Source organism: Triticum aestivum, chromosome 2B (genome assembly GCF_018294505.1).
Source record: "Triticum aestivum cultivar Chinese Spring chromosome 2B, IWGSC CS RefSeq v2.1, whole genome shotgun sequence".
Lineage (NCBI taxonomy): Eukaryota > Viridiplantae > Streptophyta > Magnoliopsida > Poales > Poaceae > Triticum > Triticum aestivum.
Window position 1 is genome coordinate 385,792,168 of NC_057798.1, and position 23,279 is coordinate 385,815,446.

The 23,279-nt window shown below is 45.2% G+C and overlaps 1 protein-coding gene across 1 annotated transcript; it reads left to right on the top strand.

The window, feature by feature from the left end:
- Positions 1-2,706: 2,706 nt before the first annotated feature.
- On the top strand, positions 2,707-13,760 carry LOC123045052 (ubiquitin carboxyl-terminal hydrolase 8). The gene is made up of 12 exons (XM_044467969.1): positions 2,707-2,927; positions 3,011-3,238; positions 9,310-9,436; positions 9,508-9,567; positions 9,648-9,740; positions 9,938-10,195; positions 10,272-10,583; positions 11,344-11,601; positions 11,709-11,857; positions 12,012-12,686; positions 12,935-13,208; positions 13,303-13,760. The coding sequence occupies exons 1-12, from the start codon at positions 2,815-2,817 to the stop codon at positions 13,408-13,410; spliced, it is 2,655 nt and encodes an 884-aa protein (XP_044323904.1). The 5' UTR covers positions 2,707-2,814; the 3' UTR covers positions 13,411-13,760.
- Positions 13,761-23,279: the final 9,519 nt, after the last annotated feature.

Consider the following 23,279-nt stretch of genomic DNA (forward strand, 5'->3'; position numbering starts at 1 on the left):
GTACCGGGGCCACCGGAAGGGTTCCGGTGGTCCACCGGGAGGGGTCACCCCTCCCGGGGGGCCACATGGGCTGCGTGGGGTAGGATCCAGCCCCTGGAGGGCTGGGCGCCCCCCCCTTGGGCCCATGCGCCTAGGGTTGGGGGGGGGGGGAACCCTAGAGGGGGCGCCCCCCTTGCTTGGGGGGCAAGTCCCCCCTCCCTGGCCGCCGCCCCCCTCTAGATCCCATCTAGAGGGGCCGGCCCCCTTGCCCCTTCCCCTGTAAATAGAGGGGTGAGGGGAGGGCTGAACACCCAAGCCAAGGCGCAGCCCCTCCCCTCCCCAACACCTCTCCTCCTCCGTACGTGCTTGACGAAGCCCTATCGGAGTACTGCTGCACCAACAACATCACGCCGTCGTGCTGCCATTGGAGCTGTCTTCCTCAACCTCTCCTTCCTCCTTGCTGGATCAAGATGGAGGAGCATCGTCCGTACCGTACGTGTGTTGAACACGGAGGTGCTGTCCGTTCAGCACTTGGTCATCGGTGATCTGAATCACGGCGAGTACGACTCCATCATCACCATCCCCTTGAACGCTTCCGCACTCGATCTACAAGTGGTATGTAGATGCAAACTCACTCCCTTGACTCGTTGCTTAGATGAACTCATAGATGGATCTTGGTGAAACCGTAGGAAAAATTTTAATTTTCTGCAACGTTCCCCAACACTACCTACATCCTAATGCAAAACATCCTTGACGAAGCTAGGCTGGGCTTCGGCTGGTGCCAAAGGGCTGGCCAAATTCACTTTTGATCCACCTTGAGTTTTGTATTTTCCTATGCTTGCTAGCATAATCACCCTCTATGTGTGGTCGTGCCTAGTCATTGTAACTCTAAATCTACCTATCAATGCAATAATACGCAATTTGCCTATTCACGAAAATTAGAGAATTAGTATTTACGTAAGTAACTACATAAATGGTGCATGCACCTTTTATTGTTTACGTGGACTAGGACCAAACCCCAAGACCTATGGGGTCTCATCCAAACGTCAAAATTTATGGCATTTGGACTTTGTCACGTTGGCGCCATGTGGGCAAGTGTGAGCCAATGTGAAACATCGAGGACCCCGGCGTCTTCCATGCGAACCAGACGCCAAGGATGTTGGGGTGATAAAAATAGGGTCAGAAACAAAATTCTTTTTAAAATAGGATCAATTCGTTGATAGAGGCAAAGGTGTCCCGTCTTTCGATGAGATGATGGATTTCGCTTTGGTGGAAGTCGACTTTGACGATCCGACTACGAACGTGCGGGGACGTCGCGCCTTAGCAATCGCTAAACCAACTCCGAGAGATTATTGACCACGCGCGGAGCATGATCAACCTAACCACGAGGGTCTGTTTCCTGCGAGCAAACGAAGAACAAGCAAGAACCCGAGATTGCAATCTGGATATTGCGAATATAAGATGAAAGCTTTATTGATCAAGGTGGGGTTCTGTGACGTCTTTGTCTGGTCGTTGAACGCAAATGAAGTACGCGAAGTTGCAGCTATGGCGAACTTTAATCTAAACAAAACCCAAAGTCTAAACGGTGCCCTAAGGGCTGTATATATGGAGGAAGAGAGGGGAATTTCGTGGCCCTTGGTGGAGGGGTCCGAAATCAACCATATCTCTTGTTTCCCCACACATACGGACTCTAAAAATAGCCTATACTAATGTATTTCAAAATTACATGGGCCTGGCCCAATAAAAAGGTGGCGCAGCATCTATAATAGCCTCTGGACGAAATTTATGAAGTGGCATCTTGTATATTTCGTCCAAGGCTTCATGCACTCGTTATGGTGGCTTCAAAGACCTGAAATCATCACTCGTAACTCCGTTCTTGTTCCCCTTGCGCATGCCATCATCTTCATACTTTCTCTTGCTCCAATGTTCATCTTTCTCCAAGCTAGACCCTTCATTTGTAAGCAAAACAAATGTATCTAATTTAGACAGTATCATATTCTGATGAACATTAGAATCATTACCAAGAAACGAAAGTACCTGGTAATTTAGTTGGCGTGCACGAGCTCTAGTAATTGGTCCAGTATGTATAGCAGGAGGGGCTGTGGGTGTAACAATGGTATTGATGTCCTCATCATTCGTGATTTAGTTTGTCAAAAAGTTCAGAACAAGAATTTCGTCCGCTTTAATCCGCTTTCGCTTTCCCTGCTCGCGTCTTCTCCAAAGCACCAGCCCAGCATAGCAGAGCCAACCAACCCGATCCCAGATTTACTACCGAGTACTCCCTCCGTTCCTAAATATAAGTTTCTTTTAGACATTTCAAATGGACTACAACATACAGATGTACGTAGATATGGTTTAGAGTATAGATTCACTCATTTTGCTCTATAAGTCACTTGTTGGAATTTCTAAAAAGACTTATATTTGAGTAGTACTCCCTCTATTCCTAAATATAACTCTTTGTAGAGATTTCACTATGGACCACATACGGAGCAAAATGAGTGAATATATAGTCTAAAATGCATCTAGATACATTCGTATGTGGTCCATAGTGTATATAGTCTAAAATGCATCTAGATACATCCGTATGTGGTCCATAGTGAAATCTCTCCAAAGACTTATATTTAGGAACGGAGGGAGTACTATACTACTAGTACTAGTATACAGGAGTATTTCTCAAAAGAAAAAAAAAAGAAAAAACTAGTATACCGGAGTAACTCCAAATCAAATCCATCTCCAGCTGCAGCAAAACAAAAACAAAGGGCAGCAGCTGCCGAGCGAGCAAACCACCACCAGCTCACTCGCGCACGCATCCCAGATCAGAGATCCCATCTCCTCATGGCCACCGCCGCCACCGCCTCCGCCCCGTCCTCCGCCTCCACCTCCGCCGCCTGCGACGCCCCCTCTGCTTCCTCCTCCTGCCCCGCCGCCCTCTGCCTCGTCCCCTTCAGGTACGCTCGCTCTCTCACGCTCAACCTCCTCGCTGAAACCCCGCAAGCAGGGGTAACAATGTGCTGCTGCTGCTGCTGCACAGGTGGTGGGCAGGGGTGCGGGAGGAGGCGGCAGAGGAGGGCGGGGTCCGCTACGCAGCCACGCCGGCGGCCTCACCCTCATATTATGGCCTCAGGCTCCTCCACAGCTTCCTGCACCCGGATCTCGTGCTGCGCCTCGACCGCGGGGAGTGCCGCGCCAGCGCAACCTCAGGAGGGAGCCGCAGCTACGCACTCGTCCCGGCGGACGAGCTCTCGCGGGCGCTCGCCAGGTCAGTCGGCGTCACTCCGCATCCTCGTTTACTCCTCGTTTTTGTCTTGTGTAACAACTTGGATGCAATAATGCTCGAGGGGGAGAATCTAAAATGGTGGTGCAATCGCATGAGCTGGCTTGTTGGTAGATTCAGCTCTAGTAGTAATGCGGTGATAATGGTAACACGTGAGTCTCATGCGCTGACTATTTTGAATTCCGATCAAGTGCTTACCCTTTTAACTAGGGCATTCAGTTAATTGGGCTTCCTCTTATTGGTTAATTCGGTCACATAAACAATATGGATTTTCAGGGTTGAAGCCTAATTACTCAACAAAAAAATTGGAATTTTCTTTTTTTGTTTCTTTTCCGTAAATATTCATTTTTTCAATAAATTTACAGTAGATAAACCACCTACTATTTCCCTACAAAGCTGAAGCACCTAATAAACCAATGTATTTAGGTTCAGTTTTCCAGGTTGTTAAGTGGCTGAATGGAACCCTTTATTTTTTTCTTAAAGCAAAAACATTACTTTTTTGTACATGTACATATAGTTGTGTAGTATGTATATAGAAATTTTCATAAATATATAGTTTTATCTGTGGTTTACACAAAAAAACAAATACATGGATCAAACAAATATGTTACCTTTTGCCGTTTTAGAGGCATAGGTTTTAGAGGCATAGATTTGTCTGTCTGTGTATACTACAAATTAACATATTATTCAATAAAAGTTAACAGATACGTAGAATACATACACACAAAAGGGCAGCCCGGTGCATGTACCTCCCGCTTGCGCAAGGCCCGGGTTCGACCACTTTGGGTCCTTTGTACACAGCCTTTCCCTACATTTCTGCAAGAGGTTGTTTCTGTTAAGCTGCATGCACTAGGCAATGCAACCAAAAGTCCGAACTAACCTTAGGCCTACCATGTTAAGCTTCATGCACTAGCCAACGCAACCACAAGTACAAATAGATGGAAAGGGCTAGGCAATCCACGTATACACTTCAACACCCCTCTCAAGTGTGATGCGGGAAGTCAACACGTGAATAGACTCAAAAGGTATGGCTCAAGAGGCCTATACGTGGACACAAAGAGGGGCAACAACAATTTTTTGATAAATTGCGAAAGCTTGGCCTTGAACTCAAGACCATACGCCCTGATACCATGTTAAGCTTCATGCACTAGCCAACACAACCAAAAGTCCGAACTAATGGAAAGGGCTAGGCAATCCACATATAAACTTCAACAATTTCCAGGACTCGAACCCGTGACCTCATGGTCACAAGGCAACAGCTTTACCGTGCTCCCCTTCACACACACACGCACGCCCGCGCGCGCACCCACCCACACGCATAAGCGCACGCGCGCACACACACGCATCCTTGAAAAATATTGATTACCATTTTTGTATTTTTTAAAATATAGTAGAGCCCGCGAGCCAAATTGCCTCTCTCTTCGCTATTAACATGCCATGCTTGCTAGGCTGGACGAAAAGCTCGAAGCTCGTGAGCATAATGAGCGCTCGATTGTTCGGCTCGTTTCGGCTCATGCTCGTTAGTTAATGAACCAAGCTGAACAGTGTTTTTTGCTCGTTAAGATTAATGAGCTTAACGGTCGAGCAAATGAGTTTCGTGAGCTAACTCGTTTAGCTCGATATTTTCCAATAGTTTGAGTCTAAACTACTTCAGGCCAGTAATTCTTAGCCCAGCCCACTTTGGCCCGCAGCCCCGCACTTCTCCTAGACCTAGGATCCAGCCACCAGCCGGCAGGAGATCCCCTCAAAAAAAAAAAAACCCAGGCGCCATTGTGAATTTTTGATGGGATTCTTCTATGTACTGTCTAGTTTATTACCTTAATGCACTTGTTTAATTTGTGCCATTGTGAATTTTTTATGGGATCATCAGTCTCTTTTGTGTAATATATATGCCATTGTGATTTGTGAATTTTTAATGGGAACATGGGATTCTTCTATGCTGTTTATTACCTTAACGAGCACTCGTGAACGTTCGCGAGCATAACGAGCTCATAACGAACCGAGCCAAACAGAGGTTTTAGTTCGTTAATATTAACGAGCATATTGATAACGAGCTTAACGATAACGAGCTTAATGATAACGAGCCAAAGGAGCCGAGCTGCTCGTTAATCCAGCCAGTTGCTACTCCTGAGGTGCTTGTCTTCCTGGTAGCATGGATGCTCAAACTGAGCTAAACAGACTAAGAGCAACTCTAGCAGATCCCCTATCCTAAAACTTCAAATTCCTGTCCCTAACCCATTTGCCTATTTTTTTAGGGAATTCATTGTTGCTCAGCTAGCAGATCCCCTATAAATTATTTCCCTAAAAAATTTGAACACAATTTTATCACACAAGTTCATTTCGAACACATGTTTAAACCACTTTGTTCCATAATTAACAACACTATATTCTACCATACTAGAGTAGTTAATTTACCTAGTACATACTACCTATGTTTTTAAGGCGGTAAGGCGATCTAAGGCGCTGGGGGGGGCGCCTTATCGCGTAGGCGACGCCTAAGCGCCTAAGGCGGACGCCTAAGCGCCTAAGGCGGGCATATTTGTAAGGCGCTGGCGGGGCGCCTTATCGCCTAAGCGTCGCCTAAGCGTCCAAGGCGGGACGCCTTAAAAACAGAGCATACTACTACATCGCCATTAAACTAGCTAGATTCATCAGGACATATAGGTAAATTCTACTTCTAGTCTTCTATCCTCATCGGAGGAGATGTTCATCACCCCCACACCGGAGGGACCGGCCTCGTCGTCGTTGGCGGCTGGCCAAATGCATGTGCTGTCCAATGACGCGAAGATCGCGTGGTTGTCGGCAACGATCTTCGGATTCACCGTGAGTGCCTCCACGGTTAAGGCATCGGCACACTCGGCGTCAAGTTGCGCCTCGGTATAGCACCAACGACGCTCCTCCGTCATCTCAGCAAAGCGGGGGTGCTGCTCATCCACCTTCATGGCTAGCACTCATCGTTTGGAAGTGGATGCTGTCGCCCCTGGCCGCCGCGTCCACCACCTTGAAGCGGCCGCTGGCGAATCCGGCAGCCAGGTCTACCGCCATCCCCTCCTCCTCCTCTGAGATCGTGTCTGGAGAGCTCGGAGGCTCGCCGCGGCGATACGTGCTCGGTGACGGTCGTATTAACTCTTCTATTCATGACCTTGCTCTAAGTCTAGAACTTAAGGTTGCTAACTGTGATATGCTGATGAGTTCGGCGCCCCCTCCATGCATAAGTTTGTTCTGGGTTGCTATTATAAAATCCTTTTCTCCCAAGCATGGATGCAATAAACCTTGTGTAGACACTAGACAGCCATGTATAAATGACGTGCTCTGCATCCTATTTGACCTACATATTTCATTTTTAGTAAGTAGCATAAGCATGAAGTATCATCTGTGTATTGTCCAATGGAGCCCGTTGCTCTATAGGAAATCTTGTCTGACTACATTTTCTTTTTTTCACAAAAAGGTGGTGCGGAATACACATGGGCTCACCGTAAAACCTTCTGGTCTGCAGTTTTCATTCAATCACTGGGAACAATTCATTTTAAAACCTCTTTATTAATGATAGCCATCTTTGTCAATTAGGGGCCTTGTTGGCCTCAATATGATCAATAATTTTGATGAGGATCCTTGATGTGTTATGTTTTTTAGGAACATAGCTATTACTCATTCATGTTTCTGTATCCAGGTTCATGTTTGGGATTTTTCATTATAGATAGATAGGGCAATATGAAGGGGAGCCTTGGCGCAGTGGTAAAGCTGCTGCCTTGTGACCATGAGGTCATGGATTCAAGTCCTGGAAACAGCCTCTTACAGAAATGTAGGGAAAGGCTGCGTACAATAGACCCAAAGTGGTCGGACCCTTCCGCGTACACTGCGCAAGCGGGGGCTACGTGCACCGGGCTGCCCTTTTTTTATAGATAGGATAATATCTCCTTAACAGCATAACCGGATTGCGAGTCCATTTTTTTGGGACCATTCTGCACCAGGAGAGCATTTTGTACGTTGAACTTAACCAATTGATATGGAAGTGTCTAATATTTCACTTTTCACCTGCTCACCCAAAGTTAGGTTAGCTAGCCCCTGCTCATAGATTGATTTTGGCACGTGCCATTTCTATTTGCTCTTAAACCTGGACTCACCTTCCATTGGTGACTCTGTAGTTTATACATGATTAGTGGCTCAGTGCGTAGAATTTCCTCATATATACATGTCTGTAGCTAATACCTACACACTTTCCATAACTGAAGTGCAATGCTTGCATTTGTGTTCTGTACTGTTGTATTGCTTGTGTCATACTTCTTATTCATGAAGTTATTTAGAGTTGGATGCCAAAGATAACTCTCATGTTGGCCATGCTAATTGGCGAAGTATCCAGTGAAAACCTGAAAATTCCTTCGTTGGCCGTCAGATCTATAATGGACGCCATGGATCAAAGGAGGGATCTCTCGGCATCCACTTAAACGCCATTAACAGATAACCCCTAGGGATTGCCTTACCCAACTCCGACCTAACTCACCCACGTCCGTGGGCCGCCGGGAACGCCACGGCGGCTCCGAGACTTCCCGCAGCGGCCACAACCGTCGGAGACGCGGTCGCGCGCCGTGTCAGAAATCCCTCTCCTCGGCGGGTAGGGCTCCTGAGGGGGCGAGGACGCCGCCGGGCGGTGGGGGGAAGACGAGGATATCCGCGGCGTCCGAACAGGCAGCTTCGCCGACGACGCAGACCGTGTGACAGGGGAGTGTACCGCGAAGGTGACGTGCACGCTGGTCGCACCAGCCGTGGGGATGAAGTAGAGCGGCGCCGTGCTACCAGGGCCACCAAGCTGCTGCGCCGGGTGACGGTGGGTGTGACCTGCAGTAGCCGCGTCCATTACAGTGGTGTCCGGATGCGTCGAGCCGTCGACCTCGAGCGGCAACACGGCGGACGCGGGCTGCCCCCATGCTACGTAGTTCTCTGAAGAATTGTACCTCACTTTCCAATTTCTCTACGAAACGTTCAGCGCAGCCTCTGTTCTCTAAAGAATTGGAGTACATGAAATATTGAAGCTTGTGCGCTGATATTTGCTAATCTGTTAGTGCTGGACCTGTGCAACTCCCTGTAGTTTTTGAAGATGTTCGTTGAACAAATTGAAAAACCTGAAGCATCTTGTTGTACACACTGATTGTTTGGTGGTGATGATCATCAAATATGCACTGTACAGTACATGTACCATTGCATGAGCATCTCATAGTCTAATTTGCTAGGGCACCTACGCTGGTGGGGATATGTTTTGTCTGCAGAAATCGCTGTACGCGTGAGCAGCAATCTATTTTTCTATGTAATGCGCCATTAACCTTAGAGTACGAGCTGGTGAACGGTGCCTAGTGATTGATCTATGTCTTCTCTTGCATATATACCGGACAGCTTACCTCTAAATGGCTAGGAAGAGCCCGTGGCATGTCAGGGGACATAGGTTAGCACGAATAAGGATTGGCGTCTAGTAATCTGAAGGTTGAGACGCAACCGGAGGAAGGTGAGCGGCAGCCGACAGAGGCCCTGTCATGGCCGACGGAGCGAAGGGCATGGCTTGAGTCGCCACCGACGAAGGGTCCGTTGCTACCGGTAGAGGGAACGACATGGCTCGAGTCGCCACCGGAGGAGGGCCCGACTCCGCTGATGGAGGGCTGGTTGCTACCGGCGGAGGGCAAGGACTAATGGCCGCCGGAACAAAATTCTCCATTGCGGCGTAGATTGGAACGTGAACCGATCCCAGGGATACTCAAGAAAGATTTTTACTACTTGATGATGGATAAGTTAGGGGGTTATTTGCTAATTGTGTTTAAGTGGATGCTGAGGGATCCCACCTTTGATCCGTGGCGTCCATTATAGATCTGATGGCCCATGTAAGAATTTTCAGATTTTCACTGAAAATCCATTTTCACTTGATACTTCGCCCTATTAGTTTGACATAATCGTGTCATCTTGTTTGTCTGGGTCGTATCTACCTAGGGTTCAACTTGTTACTTGACTAACTTCATCTTGTCATGTCCTTAGCCCCGAATTTCATCTCTCTTTTCACTTTTCTTCTTCAGGCAGAACTCCAGTTTGGCATTGCATAATAAACATTCGTTTGCTGAAGACAGTGCTGGTGCTTATCCTTTGGTGCTTAGAATTTCTGTGCGTGAAACAAGCATTTTGACTGTTAAAATCAGCAAAAAGGTAATACTATTTGAAAAGCAATATACGACTGACCGAATTTCCTAATTTGACGATGATTCATTCTGTTTCAGGATAATCCAGTTGATAACTATAAGCGGGCAAACAAGATGTTTAACATTGATTCTCAACCAGTATGTTGCTGCTTGTTGCATTTCCAAGTTTTGGAAATACACTTCCGTTAGTGCGGTTTACTTAATGTTTCTGTATCCAGGTTCATGTTTGGGATTTTTCAGGGCAGACAAACCTAATATTGATGAATGAATGGAATAGATCACATCAAGAGTATTGCCATTCAGAGCAAGAGGTAGTGTTGGTTGGCCATGCATCCCCCCCCCCCCCCCCCCCCCCCCCCAACCACACACACAAATCTGTTGATACAATTGTTTTTACATTTTAACATTGAATTATTATTCAATAACCTCACTCTGATTTCATAAGCCCGTCATAAGGTGTCCACTAGATCTACCTTCTTATCACTTTCTTATCTTTTTACATGTGCAGAATCTTCTAGAAGTTCAAGTCTATGCAATGTCAGATTCCTTAACATTCAAGATTGGTGGGACTAGCATGAATGTTGATATGTCCTGTGGGAACTTTGAAAGAGTTAGCTCTATGGGGTTAATCGGACTAGAAAATCTCGGAAATACTTGCTTTATGAATAGTTCAATCCAGTGTTTGGCTCATACAACAAAACTTGTTGATTATTTCCTCGGAGATTATGACAGCGCTATAAATCGGACAAATCCACTTGGACTGAATGTATGCAGAGTTTGTCTTGAGCTTTTGTTTATTTTATCCAATTAGCTAAATATTTACTGACGCTTCCATTTCCTAGGGGGAACTTGCCTTGGCATTTGGAGAATTGTTGAGAAGTTTATGGACGAATGATCGAAATACAGTTGCACCACATAACTTTAAAGCAAAGATTGCCTGCTTTGCTCCTCAGTTCAGTGGCTTTAATCAGCATGATTCACAGGAGCTTCTAGCTTTCTTATTGGATGGCCTGCATGAAGATCTTAATCAGGTAAAATGCAAACCATATGAAGAAGCCAAGGATGCAAGTGGCCGTCCGGACGAAGAAGTAGCTGATGAATATTGGAGGAACCATTTAGCCCGAAATGATTCTGTAATAGTTGATACCTGCCATGTAAGTTTAAACTCCTATTCTCTGAAGTTTCACTTTCTCAAACAATTCTAAAAAGAAAGTCTTTGCTCAAACCCTTCAAGATATCTATACCATTTCATAAACAACAAAACAACGTATAGTAGATAGTGTTGAAAGCAAGGTTGAAAAAGATTGCATAATTCAGCCGCTTAGGTACACCAGGGAGTGATTTTAGTTTTAGTGGGCCTTCTTGTGCCAGATATACCACATGAAGTAGAGGCAGAACACATTCTGCACTTCCTTCCATACCCTGAGTCCGCGAGCTGCTCTCGCCGTTACCACCACCAGGAAGCACTAGAGTTCCGTCACCCTTTTATCTCAGCACCTCACCCTCCACCATTCACCCTTCCCTCTCACTCAACCTGCTGCAGAGGAGCACTAAGAAGGTTTTGGCGGTCAAATATTTTTTACATGGCTGCCGGGCCAGATCCTAGGTTGGTGCTTAGGTGACCAGTGAACACTCGCCTGGCACCTAGTGCCTATTTGAATGTTGGGTTGAAGTGCCCATATACGTTTGCAAAAGAAATACCAACAAGGTTTGACTTGAAGACACTCTAGTCGATTCTTATGAATTTAACAGAAGGACATAACATGAGTTGCTCTATTATCTTTCTATTTTTCTTTTGAGAAAGTTAAATAACCATTTCTTGTGTATAATTTGTTAGGACATTGCAAGCTCAACTATTTTGCACAGAAGAACTCAATTTCTGTTGTTAATTTTCTTCTGATTTTCTGTTTGCAGGGACAATATAAGTCTACATTAACTTGCCCTACCTGTAATAAAACATCTGTCACTTTTGACCCATTTATGTACTTATCTTTGCCTGTACCTTCCATGGCAAAGAGGACAATGACTGTGACAGTTTTCAGCACTGATGGTAGCAGAGAGCCATTCTCATATGATGTCAGTGTGCCAAAATTTGGCACTCTTAGTGATCTTGTTCAGGCACTGAGTGCTGCTTGCTCACTTGGAGGCGATGAGTCCCTGCTGATAACCGAGGTATCTTATCTTTCTCCTTCGGTACCTGTACAATGCTACAAACCTTCTAGTCTAGTTGAGCAATACAAGTGTTATAGGTCTTCCACTTACTGAAAGTGACTATACAGGTATATAATAACTGCATCATCCGATACTTGGAGGAGCCTTCTGATTCAGTGTCATTGCTGAGGGATGGAGATAAATTGGCAGCGTACCGGCTACCAAAACAATATGAAAAATCTCCACTTGTGGTTTTTACGCACAAACACTTTGCTGAGTAAGCACTGTCAGTTACATTTCTTCCTCAATTTTTGTTTAGACTTTTTTTTGGCGAGAATCTTTGTTTAGTTTATGTGTGATAATGTAGCTAATAATGTGGTTTTCGTGGTCTTTATTACTCTTACACTTTTTCTTGGCACCATTGAATTCAGGCATTCTGGTGTTGATAATTTTGTAACTTCACAAATGAAGGAATTCGAGGCTCCACTGTTGGCATCACTTCCTGAGGCAGTCAATGGATTGACTCTTCAGGAAATCTATCTGAAATTGTTGAACCCGTTCCGATTTTCCAAGATCATTAGCTCATCTACTGATTGTGGAAGGGGCGACAGTGACTGTGCTGTTTACTCGATGGATGCAGCTGGTGACTGTGCTGTTAATTTAATGGATACAACACCTTCCAGTTCAGACGGTAATGTTCATAGTGCTCAACTGGAGGATGGCCCTGAAAGAAACCAGTGCACTGATAATTCTTGTGAAGTGATGGAAGGACCTAGTGAGACATATTGTGGGGAAGCAGATGTTTCTGACAAGGAGGCACAGACGGAGCAGTTTGGATTTTATTTAACAAATGAACGGGATGATGTTCAGCGCACAAAAATAGAAATGAATGATCTTGATTTACTTGAGGCAAAACCAAACCGGCTACATGTAAGTGTCAATTGGCAACATAGTGCTTCAAAACAATATGATGTCTCAATGCTTAACAATCTACCCGAGATACACAAGCTGGAGGTTATTCCAAAAGGAACCGAAGATTCTGTTGCACTACATGTTTGTCTAGAAGCCTTTCTAAAAGAGGAGCCATTGGGGCCAGAGGACATGTGGTGAGTGTCCCTGAGGAACAAGTGTATTGCTTTTTGCTACTGTTTACATAATGCTGCATTTTGGCATTCCTCTTCTCATTTGTTTTTAAATAGGAGTATTATTTATAAACTTATTTCTCAAGTGTTAAACTGATGGTAGCTTTGCAAATAAAACCACCAATGCAAATCTCACGTCGACAATTCTGAATTTTAAGTGTCGTGTTGGGTTCATAACTGAGACCTGCTCTGTTGTGTGTTTTGCTTTTCAGGTACTGCCCTTGCTGCAAAAAGCATCAGCAAGCGATGAAGAAATTAGATCTCTGGAGGCTACCTGAAGTTCTGGTCATCCATCTGAAAAGATTTTCATATACCCAGTTCACAAGAAATAAGCTCGAGACATTTGTAGATTTCCCCATTAGTGATTTGGACCTGTCATCATATATTACCACCGAGAATGAACAACCATACAACCATTATCGCTTGTATGCCATTAGCAGCCACTATGGAAATATGGGAGGTGGACATTACACAGCAAGCATCTACGTGAGTTCCTGTGCTATCATATGATATTTTCAACTCCTAAACAATAAAACTTGTTAATGAAGCGTTTTACTGATATTGTTTGATCTTTGTGTAGCAAGAAGGCAAGGGATGGCACAAATTTGATGATGAATGTGTAACACCTATAAGTGAGGACAATATAAAAACAGCTGCTGCATATGTTCTGTTCTACAGACGAGAGTGACGACATGGCTTCTTTACAAAAGAATTGTTCACTGGAGCTCTGGCGTGTCTGGATTTTGCCTATATCATGTGGACAACATTTTGGCACTTGAATCTCTCAAGCCACTAACCCATACAACAGCGTGTACAGATTCAATTGCCAACAGGAGAACAAAAGGACCTGGCTAATGCATTATTCTTTTTTTTCCAACCAACACACAGTATTCTTTTCCGTACATGGATTGGGCCCACAGTGTAAAAATGCTTCATTTGAGCAGCAATATTCTTTTGCCAAGAGTGCGAAGTGATGTAACAGCTCTGTAAATTAACTCCTGTGACATGTTGTAGAGCTGCCACGAGATTGACGCTACAGCCACTCGCCCCCTGTGTTGGTCCATCCATGAGCCACCGGCATGATGAAAAATGCAAAACATATTTTTCATGATACCCTGGACTCTGACCTGTCCCCAAAACTCAACTGTTTGACAGGTAACACGAGATGAATGCTGAGATGAGTGCTGCTGTTGGCCTCTGTGTTTTGACAAATATTCCAACCCCGATTAAGACGTCTTATCTGCATGACATGTCATGGGGTCAGACAAGGTAGAATGCACGCCAGGCCTGTATGTGTAAGGTGTCTTCAGAAACTATTGCTGGGTACAGTGAAATCTTGGTGTGCAAGCTCATACCCGCCGTTTATGTTTCTGTCACGTTTTTGCTGCAAATGGCGATGATATCCACTCACTCGAATAATCAAGTTCGGTTGTCACTTTGCAGTCTTATTTTTGTGGACTGGACCATCCATGCTGCTATAGTACGATCTAACCCAAAGTTCGCTCAGAATAGAAGGCATAATGTCCTCCACAATTTTTTTTGCGGGATCCACAAAAATAAAATAAAAAATAATAGAAGGGGTAACTGCAGAAAACCATCACATTTATATGGTTTCAGATTACCACTGTAACATTTTTTTAGAATTTTCTCAATTGTGATAGTAAACTGAAATCCTATCTCTAAATATGGTGATTTTTTTTAATTTACTCCAATAGAAAGATTTGCTAAGGGTTTAGGAGAAATATCCGAATCTTTGGAACAAAGGACCACCTGCATGAGTGAATTGACAGAAAGAAGCACTTCTGAATTCAAATGTGGTCCTTTTTTACATTTCACACGCGCAGGTGGTACTTCGCGCGAAAAGTTTGAAATATCTCAGTGCTATTCAAACTCCGGTTGGGCTTCGAGCAGGCTGTGAGCTTGAGTAGTTGATGGAGTAGAATTTTTGCGGTGATTACACGGAAATTCAAGTCAAAAGTTTCTCACAAACTCTCCTGCGTGTTTAGCTTGATCATCAACCGTTGATGAGACTTAAGGTACAGGGTGTGTAAAAAAAGGCAAGAGAGGTGCATCGATCGTTGTTGGCTAGATCGATTTGATCAAGTTCGGGATAGAAACAAAAGCCTAGGGTTCCTTTTGCCTCCCGCCGGTGCCGTCGCTGATCCGCCCCATCTCCGGTGGCCTTAGGGCTATGGAGGCGGAGTAGATCTTGGCCCTTATCGGTGGGAGGGCTTCGTTTTCATTTTTTTTAGTTTTGTTGCGGTTTGTGTCCTATTCATGAAGGCGAGACGGCGGCGACTCTCTGAAGATGAAATAAAGGTCTCCCCGCCTAGCCCTCGTTCCGGTGATGCGCCTAGCATTGTCGGCGGTTTGTTTCAAAAATAAATAAATAGCATTGTCGGCGGGTGTGTGGAGGTGTCTCCGGCTGATTTATCTTTGGTGGATTTGTTCGGATCTGTTCGTCGTTCGTCTATATTGCTGTGTGTTCAGGTTCGATTCTTCTGATCTACACTTTTCATAGGCGGCGGGTGCTATGGGGTCTTAGCACGACAACTTCCTGAATGTCTACTACAACAAGGTTGCCCGGCTTCAGCGAGGGATGGGCGACGACAACGGCACGCCTTCGGCTCGCTTCAGTGATTGTAGTCATCGCTAGGTGGTTTATAGATCTGAATGTAATTTTTATTATTACTAGTGTTCGTTGTATTATCATGATTGAAAATAAATAGTTCGAAAGTTTTTCAAAAAAGAGGGCAAGAGAGCCGCTGAGACCACAAGAATGAATGGCTCTGATGATGTGTCAGATTGATTGATTGGATTGGATACCTCCTCATTCAGGTGAAGCAACGGGCCTGGCGTGTCCTCTCCTCCTGATGGGTGACCAAGCATGCTATTGCTACGCGTGCAGCGTTCCTGTCCAGGGCCCGGGCCCTCCCACCGCGTACGACGTATCTGCTCCCAAGTAAACGTACAGACAGTTCTAAAAAAGATAAAAGTAAATGTACAGTCCACAAGACGTACTACAATAGTTTTTCTTTATCTTTACCTACTAATAAAGCAGATACTGCTTCTGATCGTACGTTATTGGTATTTTTACAGAAAAGTCCTTCTGCTTTCTAGGAATTAAACCCGCAATTCCTTTTTAAGTGAATTTATATGTGAATATATCTGAGTAACGGTCCGTTTTTTCATACAACCCCTTGTCATTTGAGATATTCAACCCGCAGTGCATGCAGTTATCTTATCTCTTATCTGCTCCCTTTCCAGCGCGGCGGAGGATGAGAAGGTGAGGGGCGACGCCGCGCTCTACACTGCCTACGCGCCGTCGTCCATCCGCGCGGTCCGAACGGGCGCTCCTCTCGGGTCCTCCTCCCGACAGCACGCGAGGCATGAGGCAGCGGCTGGTCGGACGGATCGAGGCGGAGGAGCACAAGGCCGACGAAGTGGTGGCCGGAGGCGGCGAGCTCCAAGGCGAGCGGGGGTGCTGCAGGTAATGTTCCATGGTGACTCCCTTCCCAAGAGAAATAACAAAGATTAGAGAGAGAGAGAGAAGAAGAAGCAGAAGGGAAAAAGCGAGAGAGAGGAGTAGATGCCTAGCCTGCTTGAGGCGGCTCTCATGACGCGGTTGGAGGAGGCAGCGCGGGGAGGCCGGTTGCTGGAGTGGAGAAAAAGGGTGTTCCTCTCAGTTGTCCTCCTCTCCCGACGGCAGGCAGGCAGGAGACGGCGGATCCGGCTGCTCCGGCGACGAGGCTGACAGATCGAGGCGGAGGAGCATGAGGCCGACTGAGACGGTGGGCAGGGTGCTGCAGTTGTCCATGGCGAAAACAGAGAATGAGAGAGAAGAAGGAGAAGAGAAAAGCCAAGTGAGAGGAGGAAGAGGGGCTGCAGCTGGCTTGGCCTGCTTGAAGCGGCTCGAGGCACCATCTCCCGGCGCGGTTGGAGGCAGCACGGCGGAGGCGGCTGCTGGAGTGGAGAAAAGGGGAATTTGCGGATGAGAAGGGGGGGGGGAGGGGGGCTGCGTTAGTGACACCAGGTAGACTGGGCCTTGAGATAAGACTGAGTAAAAAATAAATTGGCACTACACAATCTTATCTGGGGCCACCAGAATAATGACCACCGCTCAAAAAAACAAACAGAATAATGACCAAGTATTATTTCGTCTCTGTTTTCTCACGAACTCACTAGCCGTCAAAACTGAAAGAATAATATATATACATAGGTTAGGCCAGACAACGAAAAATACAGGCTGCACGTCGAACGAATATAAATTGTCTCCAGGCACTGCTGATCCTGATTCACAAAAGTGTATAATAAACCATGCACGCTTTATGTGTCCTTGCAATAGAATGTGTAAAATGTTTAGTTGAATTCAGTGAATCTTTAGTATATCTGTACCATTAATAAAAAAAGCGTTCTTTACCATCGTAATTCCGTCTACTTTATATTCGTACGCAATTTCGTCCGTTCGTGCTAGCGTGAAGTTGTTATATCGTACCACCAAGATTTGAAGACATTAATAATTCTATATGTAGGATAGCATTAACTTTACTTAATGATAGTCATCTAAAAAGATTTAGACAGAATATCATAGTAGGCTAATATAAATTTAAACTGCAAGCCAAAATGGTTGCACAATATTTAAAAGGGGTTGGTGAGAAAAAAACACATATATTTAGATGTTTATCTTGAAGCTAATTAAATTAATTTGAGTAGCTATGCATGCTCTATTTATGATGCAAAATTTAATCAATGTCCTTTTTAAATCAACAATAGATTTCTGCAAACTTTTGAGAATCCTGCATATATCACAACAGAATAAGGGCTTCACGCTTAGCACACGACAGAATGATACATTCCTGGACGTTCGATGAAGTATACCATATTTTTATGTCGGGTGTCGGTAACTCAAAATAAGCACCACATGTACGATATTTTTATTATCAGTGCGGTAATCTAAATATAAGGTTGTTCACCTGATTAATTGACTAGAATTCACGTTGTAAGTTCCGAACTAGGGTCCCAAAGAATCATATTGTTAATTGATCCATCAATGATATACACTTAATTATCCATTTGGTTCATTTATGTCTAAAAAAAATCCATTTAGTTCATTTAGCTCCACGTGACCGCCGGCACTAGCCGCCTCATTCGTCAGGGATGAAGGCACCATGCACCGGGTGCAGGAGGCGGCAAGAATGTTGGCAGGTACAGGCACAAGTTTGCCACATTGTCATTCATCGCCGAGACCATTATGTTTCTTATCATGGGATGGACGAGGTGAGCAACAATGCATGCATTTTCCTCTAAAAAACAATTATGTTTCTTTTTCTTTAGAAGAAAATGGTCACAATAATTTAATCTGCTATTTAGTAGGATATCTGTAATCAAATGAAGACATAGTTTTACATTATTCTATAGAGTTTTGGTATTTGAGTTAAGAATAAATAACGAGAATAGCTTCACTAGAATAGTTCTTCCTAGATTTTTTGGTAATTCAACTCATCCAGTAGCTTGATAGTTTTATCATTATTTTTATTTTATCTGTGTAACTTGATTATTAGGAGATTTATATTCACGATACTAGCCAATGGGTGGACGTTAGGCAGAAGAAGACGGAAGGTACTATTCAAAGGTGAAGAACTAATATCCTAATTTTTTAAAAGGAACTAACAAGTTAGTATCAAGATAATGGACTTTAGATTAGCTACTACTTTTTTTAGAAAATATGTCATTTTGAAATAGAGGTTGTAGACCCGTGGGAAGGTGTGTGATACTTTGTTTCTCCCGTTGCAACGCACGGGCATGTTTCCTAGTATGAAATCATGTCCACGATGACGATGGTACCGACGCGTACGTATATGTACAATCGATGCGGTAACTGTGCCATTCACCCCGATCTCAGCATGTACAATCGGACCCCTCAAACGTCCAATTGAACAATCTGGTCATCATAAGAAAAAAAGTCATCCAACTGGACCCTCAACTTTGTTCTCATATGCCCGGGCTACAGCAGTTCGCCAGACATACTACAACATTTCTTATGACATCTGTCCACGACGACGATTGTATCTCCATGCAAAAAAGAAAAGAAAAAAGATGACGGTTGTACCTGTGTGAGGATACATGTACAACCGATGCGGTAACTGCGCCATTCACCAAGCAAACACGAGGTTATACACCCGTTTTCCTCTTGTCCCCGGCGACCGGAAACCCTAGCCACCACCAGCAGAGGCTAGCCTTCCGGCGCCGTCCTCCGACGGCTCCCCTCCGTCGACGATAGATCACGCGTGCTGTTCATGTAGGTTTTCACCCTCCTGCGAGGCGACGGGAGGAACCCTACGGCACCACCGCCAACTCCTTTCTTCGCCCCCTCCTTCCCCCTCGGCACCGCCAGAGGGTGCGGCCGGGCGAAGCCTGGCCGACGCCATCGGCGGCGAGGCCTGCTCGTTCCCCCTCCCAGCGGCCTTGGCGCGGGCCGACGTGACTGGATTGGGGTGCCTCGCTGTCACAGGGCAAGGCGGTGCGACTGCGTGGTGATGGCGCTGCGCGTGGCGGTGGCGCGACAGGCTGGGCGTCGGAAGGCCAGCCGGTGCGTGTAGCGGCGGGGCGGCGAGCGGCTGGTGCGGACGGTCATGGCGGCGGGCGGATCTGGCATGGAGGCGGTTGTGATGAGGCAGGGCATCGGCGGCGGGCTCCGGTGGCCTGGGCCGGCTCCTGGCTTGGCGCTGTGGTGGTGCGGGTCGCGGGTGACAAGGATCTGTGGGCGGCCGACCCTGCCCTGGCTTCGGGCTGGTGGGGGTGGCGGCAAAGTGGTGGTGGCTGGCGGGGCGTGTTGGTCGAGTCCGCGTCGGAACCTTCCTGGTCTGGCGCTCGAATGTCGGCGAACGACGCGAGGAGGCATCTCTGGTGAGCTTCCATGGCTGCGGCTGCGGGTTGATTTGCTCTCCCTCATCGACGGGCACACGGTTGCCGATGGCCTTGCGGAGATGTGTGTCAGCTACCATGGTGGGGTGATAACCCACAAGTATAGGGGATTACAACAGTTTTCGAGGGTAGAGTATTCAACCCATATTTATTGATTCGACACAAAGGGAGCCAAAGAATATTCTCAAGTATTAGCAGCTGAGTTGTCAATTCAACCACACCTGAAAGACTTAATATCTGCAGCGAAATATTTAGTAGCAAAGTAGTATGAAAATAGCGGTAACGGTGGCAAAAGTAATAGTAGCAGTCGTAACAGTGGCAATGGAAAAGTAACAGAGCAAAGATCAATATGAAACGAGCTCGTAGGCAATGGATCAATAATGGATAATTATGTCGGATGGCATTCATCATGCAACTTATAACATAGAGTAACACAGAACTAGCTCCAATTCATCAATATAAGTAGGCATGTATTCCGAATATAGTCATACGTGCTTATGGAAAAGAACTTGCATGGCATCTTTTATCCTACCCTCCCGTGGCAGTGGGGTCCTATTGGAAACCAAGGGATATTAAGGCCTCCTTTTAGTAGAGTACCGGACCAAATCATTAGCACTCAATGAATACGTGACCTCCTCAAACTACGGTTATCATCGGGAAGTGTCCCGACTATTGTCACTCCGGGGTTGTCGGATCATAACATGTAGTTGGTGACTATAACTTGCAAGATAGGATCAAGAACACAAATATATTCATGAAAACATAATAGGTTCAGATCTGAAATCATGGCACTCGGGCCCTAGTGACAATCATTAAGCATAGCAAAGTCATAGCAACATCAATCTGAGAACATAGTGGATACTAGGGATCAAACCCTAACAAAACTAACTCGATTACACGGTAAATCTCATCCAACTCATCACCGTCCAGCAAGCCTACGATGGGAATACTCATGCACGGCGGTGAGCATCATGAAATTGGTGATGGAGGATGGTTGATGATGATGATGGCGACGGTTTCCCCTCTCCGGAGCCCAAAACGGACTCTAGATCTGCCCTCCCGAGGAAGAACAGGGCTTGGCGGCGGTTCTATATCGTAAAACATGATGAATCCTTCTCTTGGATTTTCCTCCCCGAACGTGAATATATGGAGTTGGAGTTGAGGTCAGTGGAGGTCAAGGGGGCCCACAAGGACAGAGGGCGCGCCCCAGGGGGTGGCCGCGCCCTCCACCCTTGTAGCCAGGGTGTGGGCCCCCTTCGGTTGATTCTTTCCCCAATATTTTTTATTTATTCCAAAACTGATCTCCGTGAAGTTTCAGGTCATTTCGAGAACTTTTATTTCTGCAAAAAATAACACCATGGCAATTTTACTGAAAACAGCGTGAGTCCGGGTTAGTTCCATTCAAATCATTCAAGTTATAGTCCAAAACAAGGGCAAAAGAGTTTGGAAAGGTAGATACGATGGAGACGTATCAACTCCCCTAAGCTTAACCCATTGGTTATCCTCAAGCAATTCAGTTGACAAACTGAAAGTGATAAAGAAAAACTTTTACAAACTCTGTTTGATCTTGTTGTTGCAAATATGTAAAGCCAACATTCAAGTTTTCAGCATAGATTATGAACTAACCATATTCACAATAACATTTAGGTCTGACATTTACTCATATCAATGGCATAGTCAACTAGCGAGCAATAATAATAAATCTCGGATGACAACACTTTCTCAAAACAATCATGATATGATATAACATGATGGATTCTCGCTAGCCCTTCCCAAGACCGCAAAACATAAATGCACAACACCCCTGAAGATCAAGGACTGACCAGACATTGTAATTCATGGTAAAAGAGATCCAGTCACAGTCATACTCCATATAAATTACTAACAATGCATACAAATGACAGCGGTGCTCTCTAACTGGTGCTTTTTATAAGAGGATGATGACTCAACAATAAAAGTAAATAGATAGGCCCTTCAGAGGGAAGTAGGGATTTGCAGAGGTGCGACCCTTATGCATAGATTACCCCAATGTTACCTCGAGAATCCGCGAGTTGAGTGCCAAAACATATATCAAGTGAATCAATACGATACCCCATTGTCACCACGAGTATTCAATTGCAAGACATATATCAAGTGTTCTCAAATCCATAAAAGTATTCAATCCGATAACAACGAAATCTCAAAGGGAAAACTCAATTCATCACAACAAGATAGAGAGGGGAAAACACCATATGATCCGACTATATTAACAAAGCCCGCGATACATCAAGATCGTGACATCTCAAGAACACGAGAGAGAGAGAGAGAGAGAGAGAGAGAGAGAGATTAAACACATAGCTACTGGTACAAACCCTCAGCCCCGAGGGTGGTCTACTCGCTCCTCATCGTGGTGGCCGCCGGGATGATGAAGATGGCCATCGAAGATGATTCCCCCCTCTGGCAGGGTGCCGAAATGGGGTCTAGATTGGTTTTCGTTGGCTACAAATCCTTGCGGCGGCGGAACTTCTGATCTAGGGCTAGCCCGAGGGTTTCTGGATTTTTTGGGAATTTATAGGGTAAATAGGGGGTGTGGGAGGCCACCGAGATGGGCATAATCAACCTGGGCGCACCTGCCCCCCAAGCGTGCAGCCCAGGCGCGCCCTGGTGGGTTGTGCCCCCGTCAGGGCACCCCCAGGAGCTTCTCTGGCCCATCCTGGGTGTTCTGGTCCATAAAAATGTCCAAAAAGTTTCGCGGTGTTTGGACTCCGTTTGATATTGATTTCCTGCGATGTAAAAAAAGCAAAATACAACAACTGGCACTGGGCACTAGGTCAATAGATTAGTCCCAAAAAATAATATAAAGTTGCTACAAAACGATTGTAAAACATCCAATAATGATAATATAATGGCATGAATACTTCATAAATTATAGATACGTTGAAGACGCATCAGCATCCCCAAGCTTAATTCCTACTCGTCCTCGAGTAGGTAAATGATAAAAGAAATAATTTATGAAGTGTGAATTCTAGCAAAGTGCATAAGTTTGATGAATGATAGTTTCAATCACTTTTCCTAGCATCATATCAGCAATTCTTTCTTATAAAATTTCTCATGTTAAAGTAGCAACCAATTCATAGGTTAAGGTTCGAACAATGAATTCTCTTGAAACTCAATGTGAAGCTACCACTAGGCATGATATGATTTCAACTTCATGACATTCAATTTATTCAACAATTTTCTCATAGGATATAAGTGAAGTACAAGAGCAATTCCATAGAAAAGAGCTTCGTTGACGGGATGTGAATGCCGCTTACTTAGCCTCCCTGGCAACTATTTGAGGACTCTATTTTATTTAAAACTTTCAGATCTAAGAATTTTATTAAAACAGCAAGAAAAAAATAAAATAAAATGACATTCTAATAATAGCACACATCATGTGAAGAAGCAAAAACTTAGGCTCAACCGATACTAACCGATAATTGTTGAAGAAGAAAGGTGGGATACCTACCGGGGCATCCCCAAGCTTAGATGCTTGAGACTTCTTGAAATATCATCTTGGGGTGCCTTGGGAATCCCCAAGCTTGAGCTTTTGTGTCTCCTTAATTCCTCTCATATCACGGTTTTCCTAAATCTCAAAAGCTTCATCCACACAAA

Bases quoted from the DNA above. Each gene is read 5' to 3' on its own strand.
- LOC123045052 (XM_044467969.1), top strand. From the start codon at position 2,815: ATGGCCACCGCCGCCACCGCCTCCGCCCCGTCCTCCGCCTCCACCTCC. The intron at 10,196-10,271 runs GTATGCAGAGTT...TCCATTTCCTAG, and splicing joins CAAATCCACTTGGACTGAAT to GGGGAACTTGCCTTGGCATT. The intron at 10,584-11,343 runs GTAAGTTTAAAC...TTCTGTTTGCAG, and splicing joins TAATAGTTGATACCTGCCAT to GGACAATATAAGTCTACATT.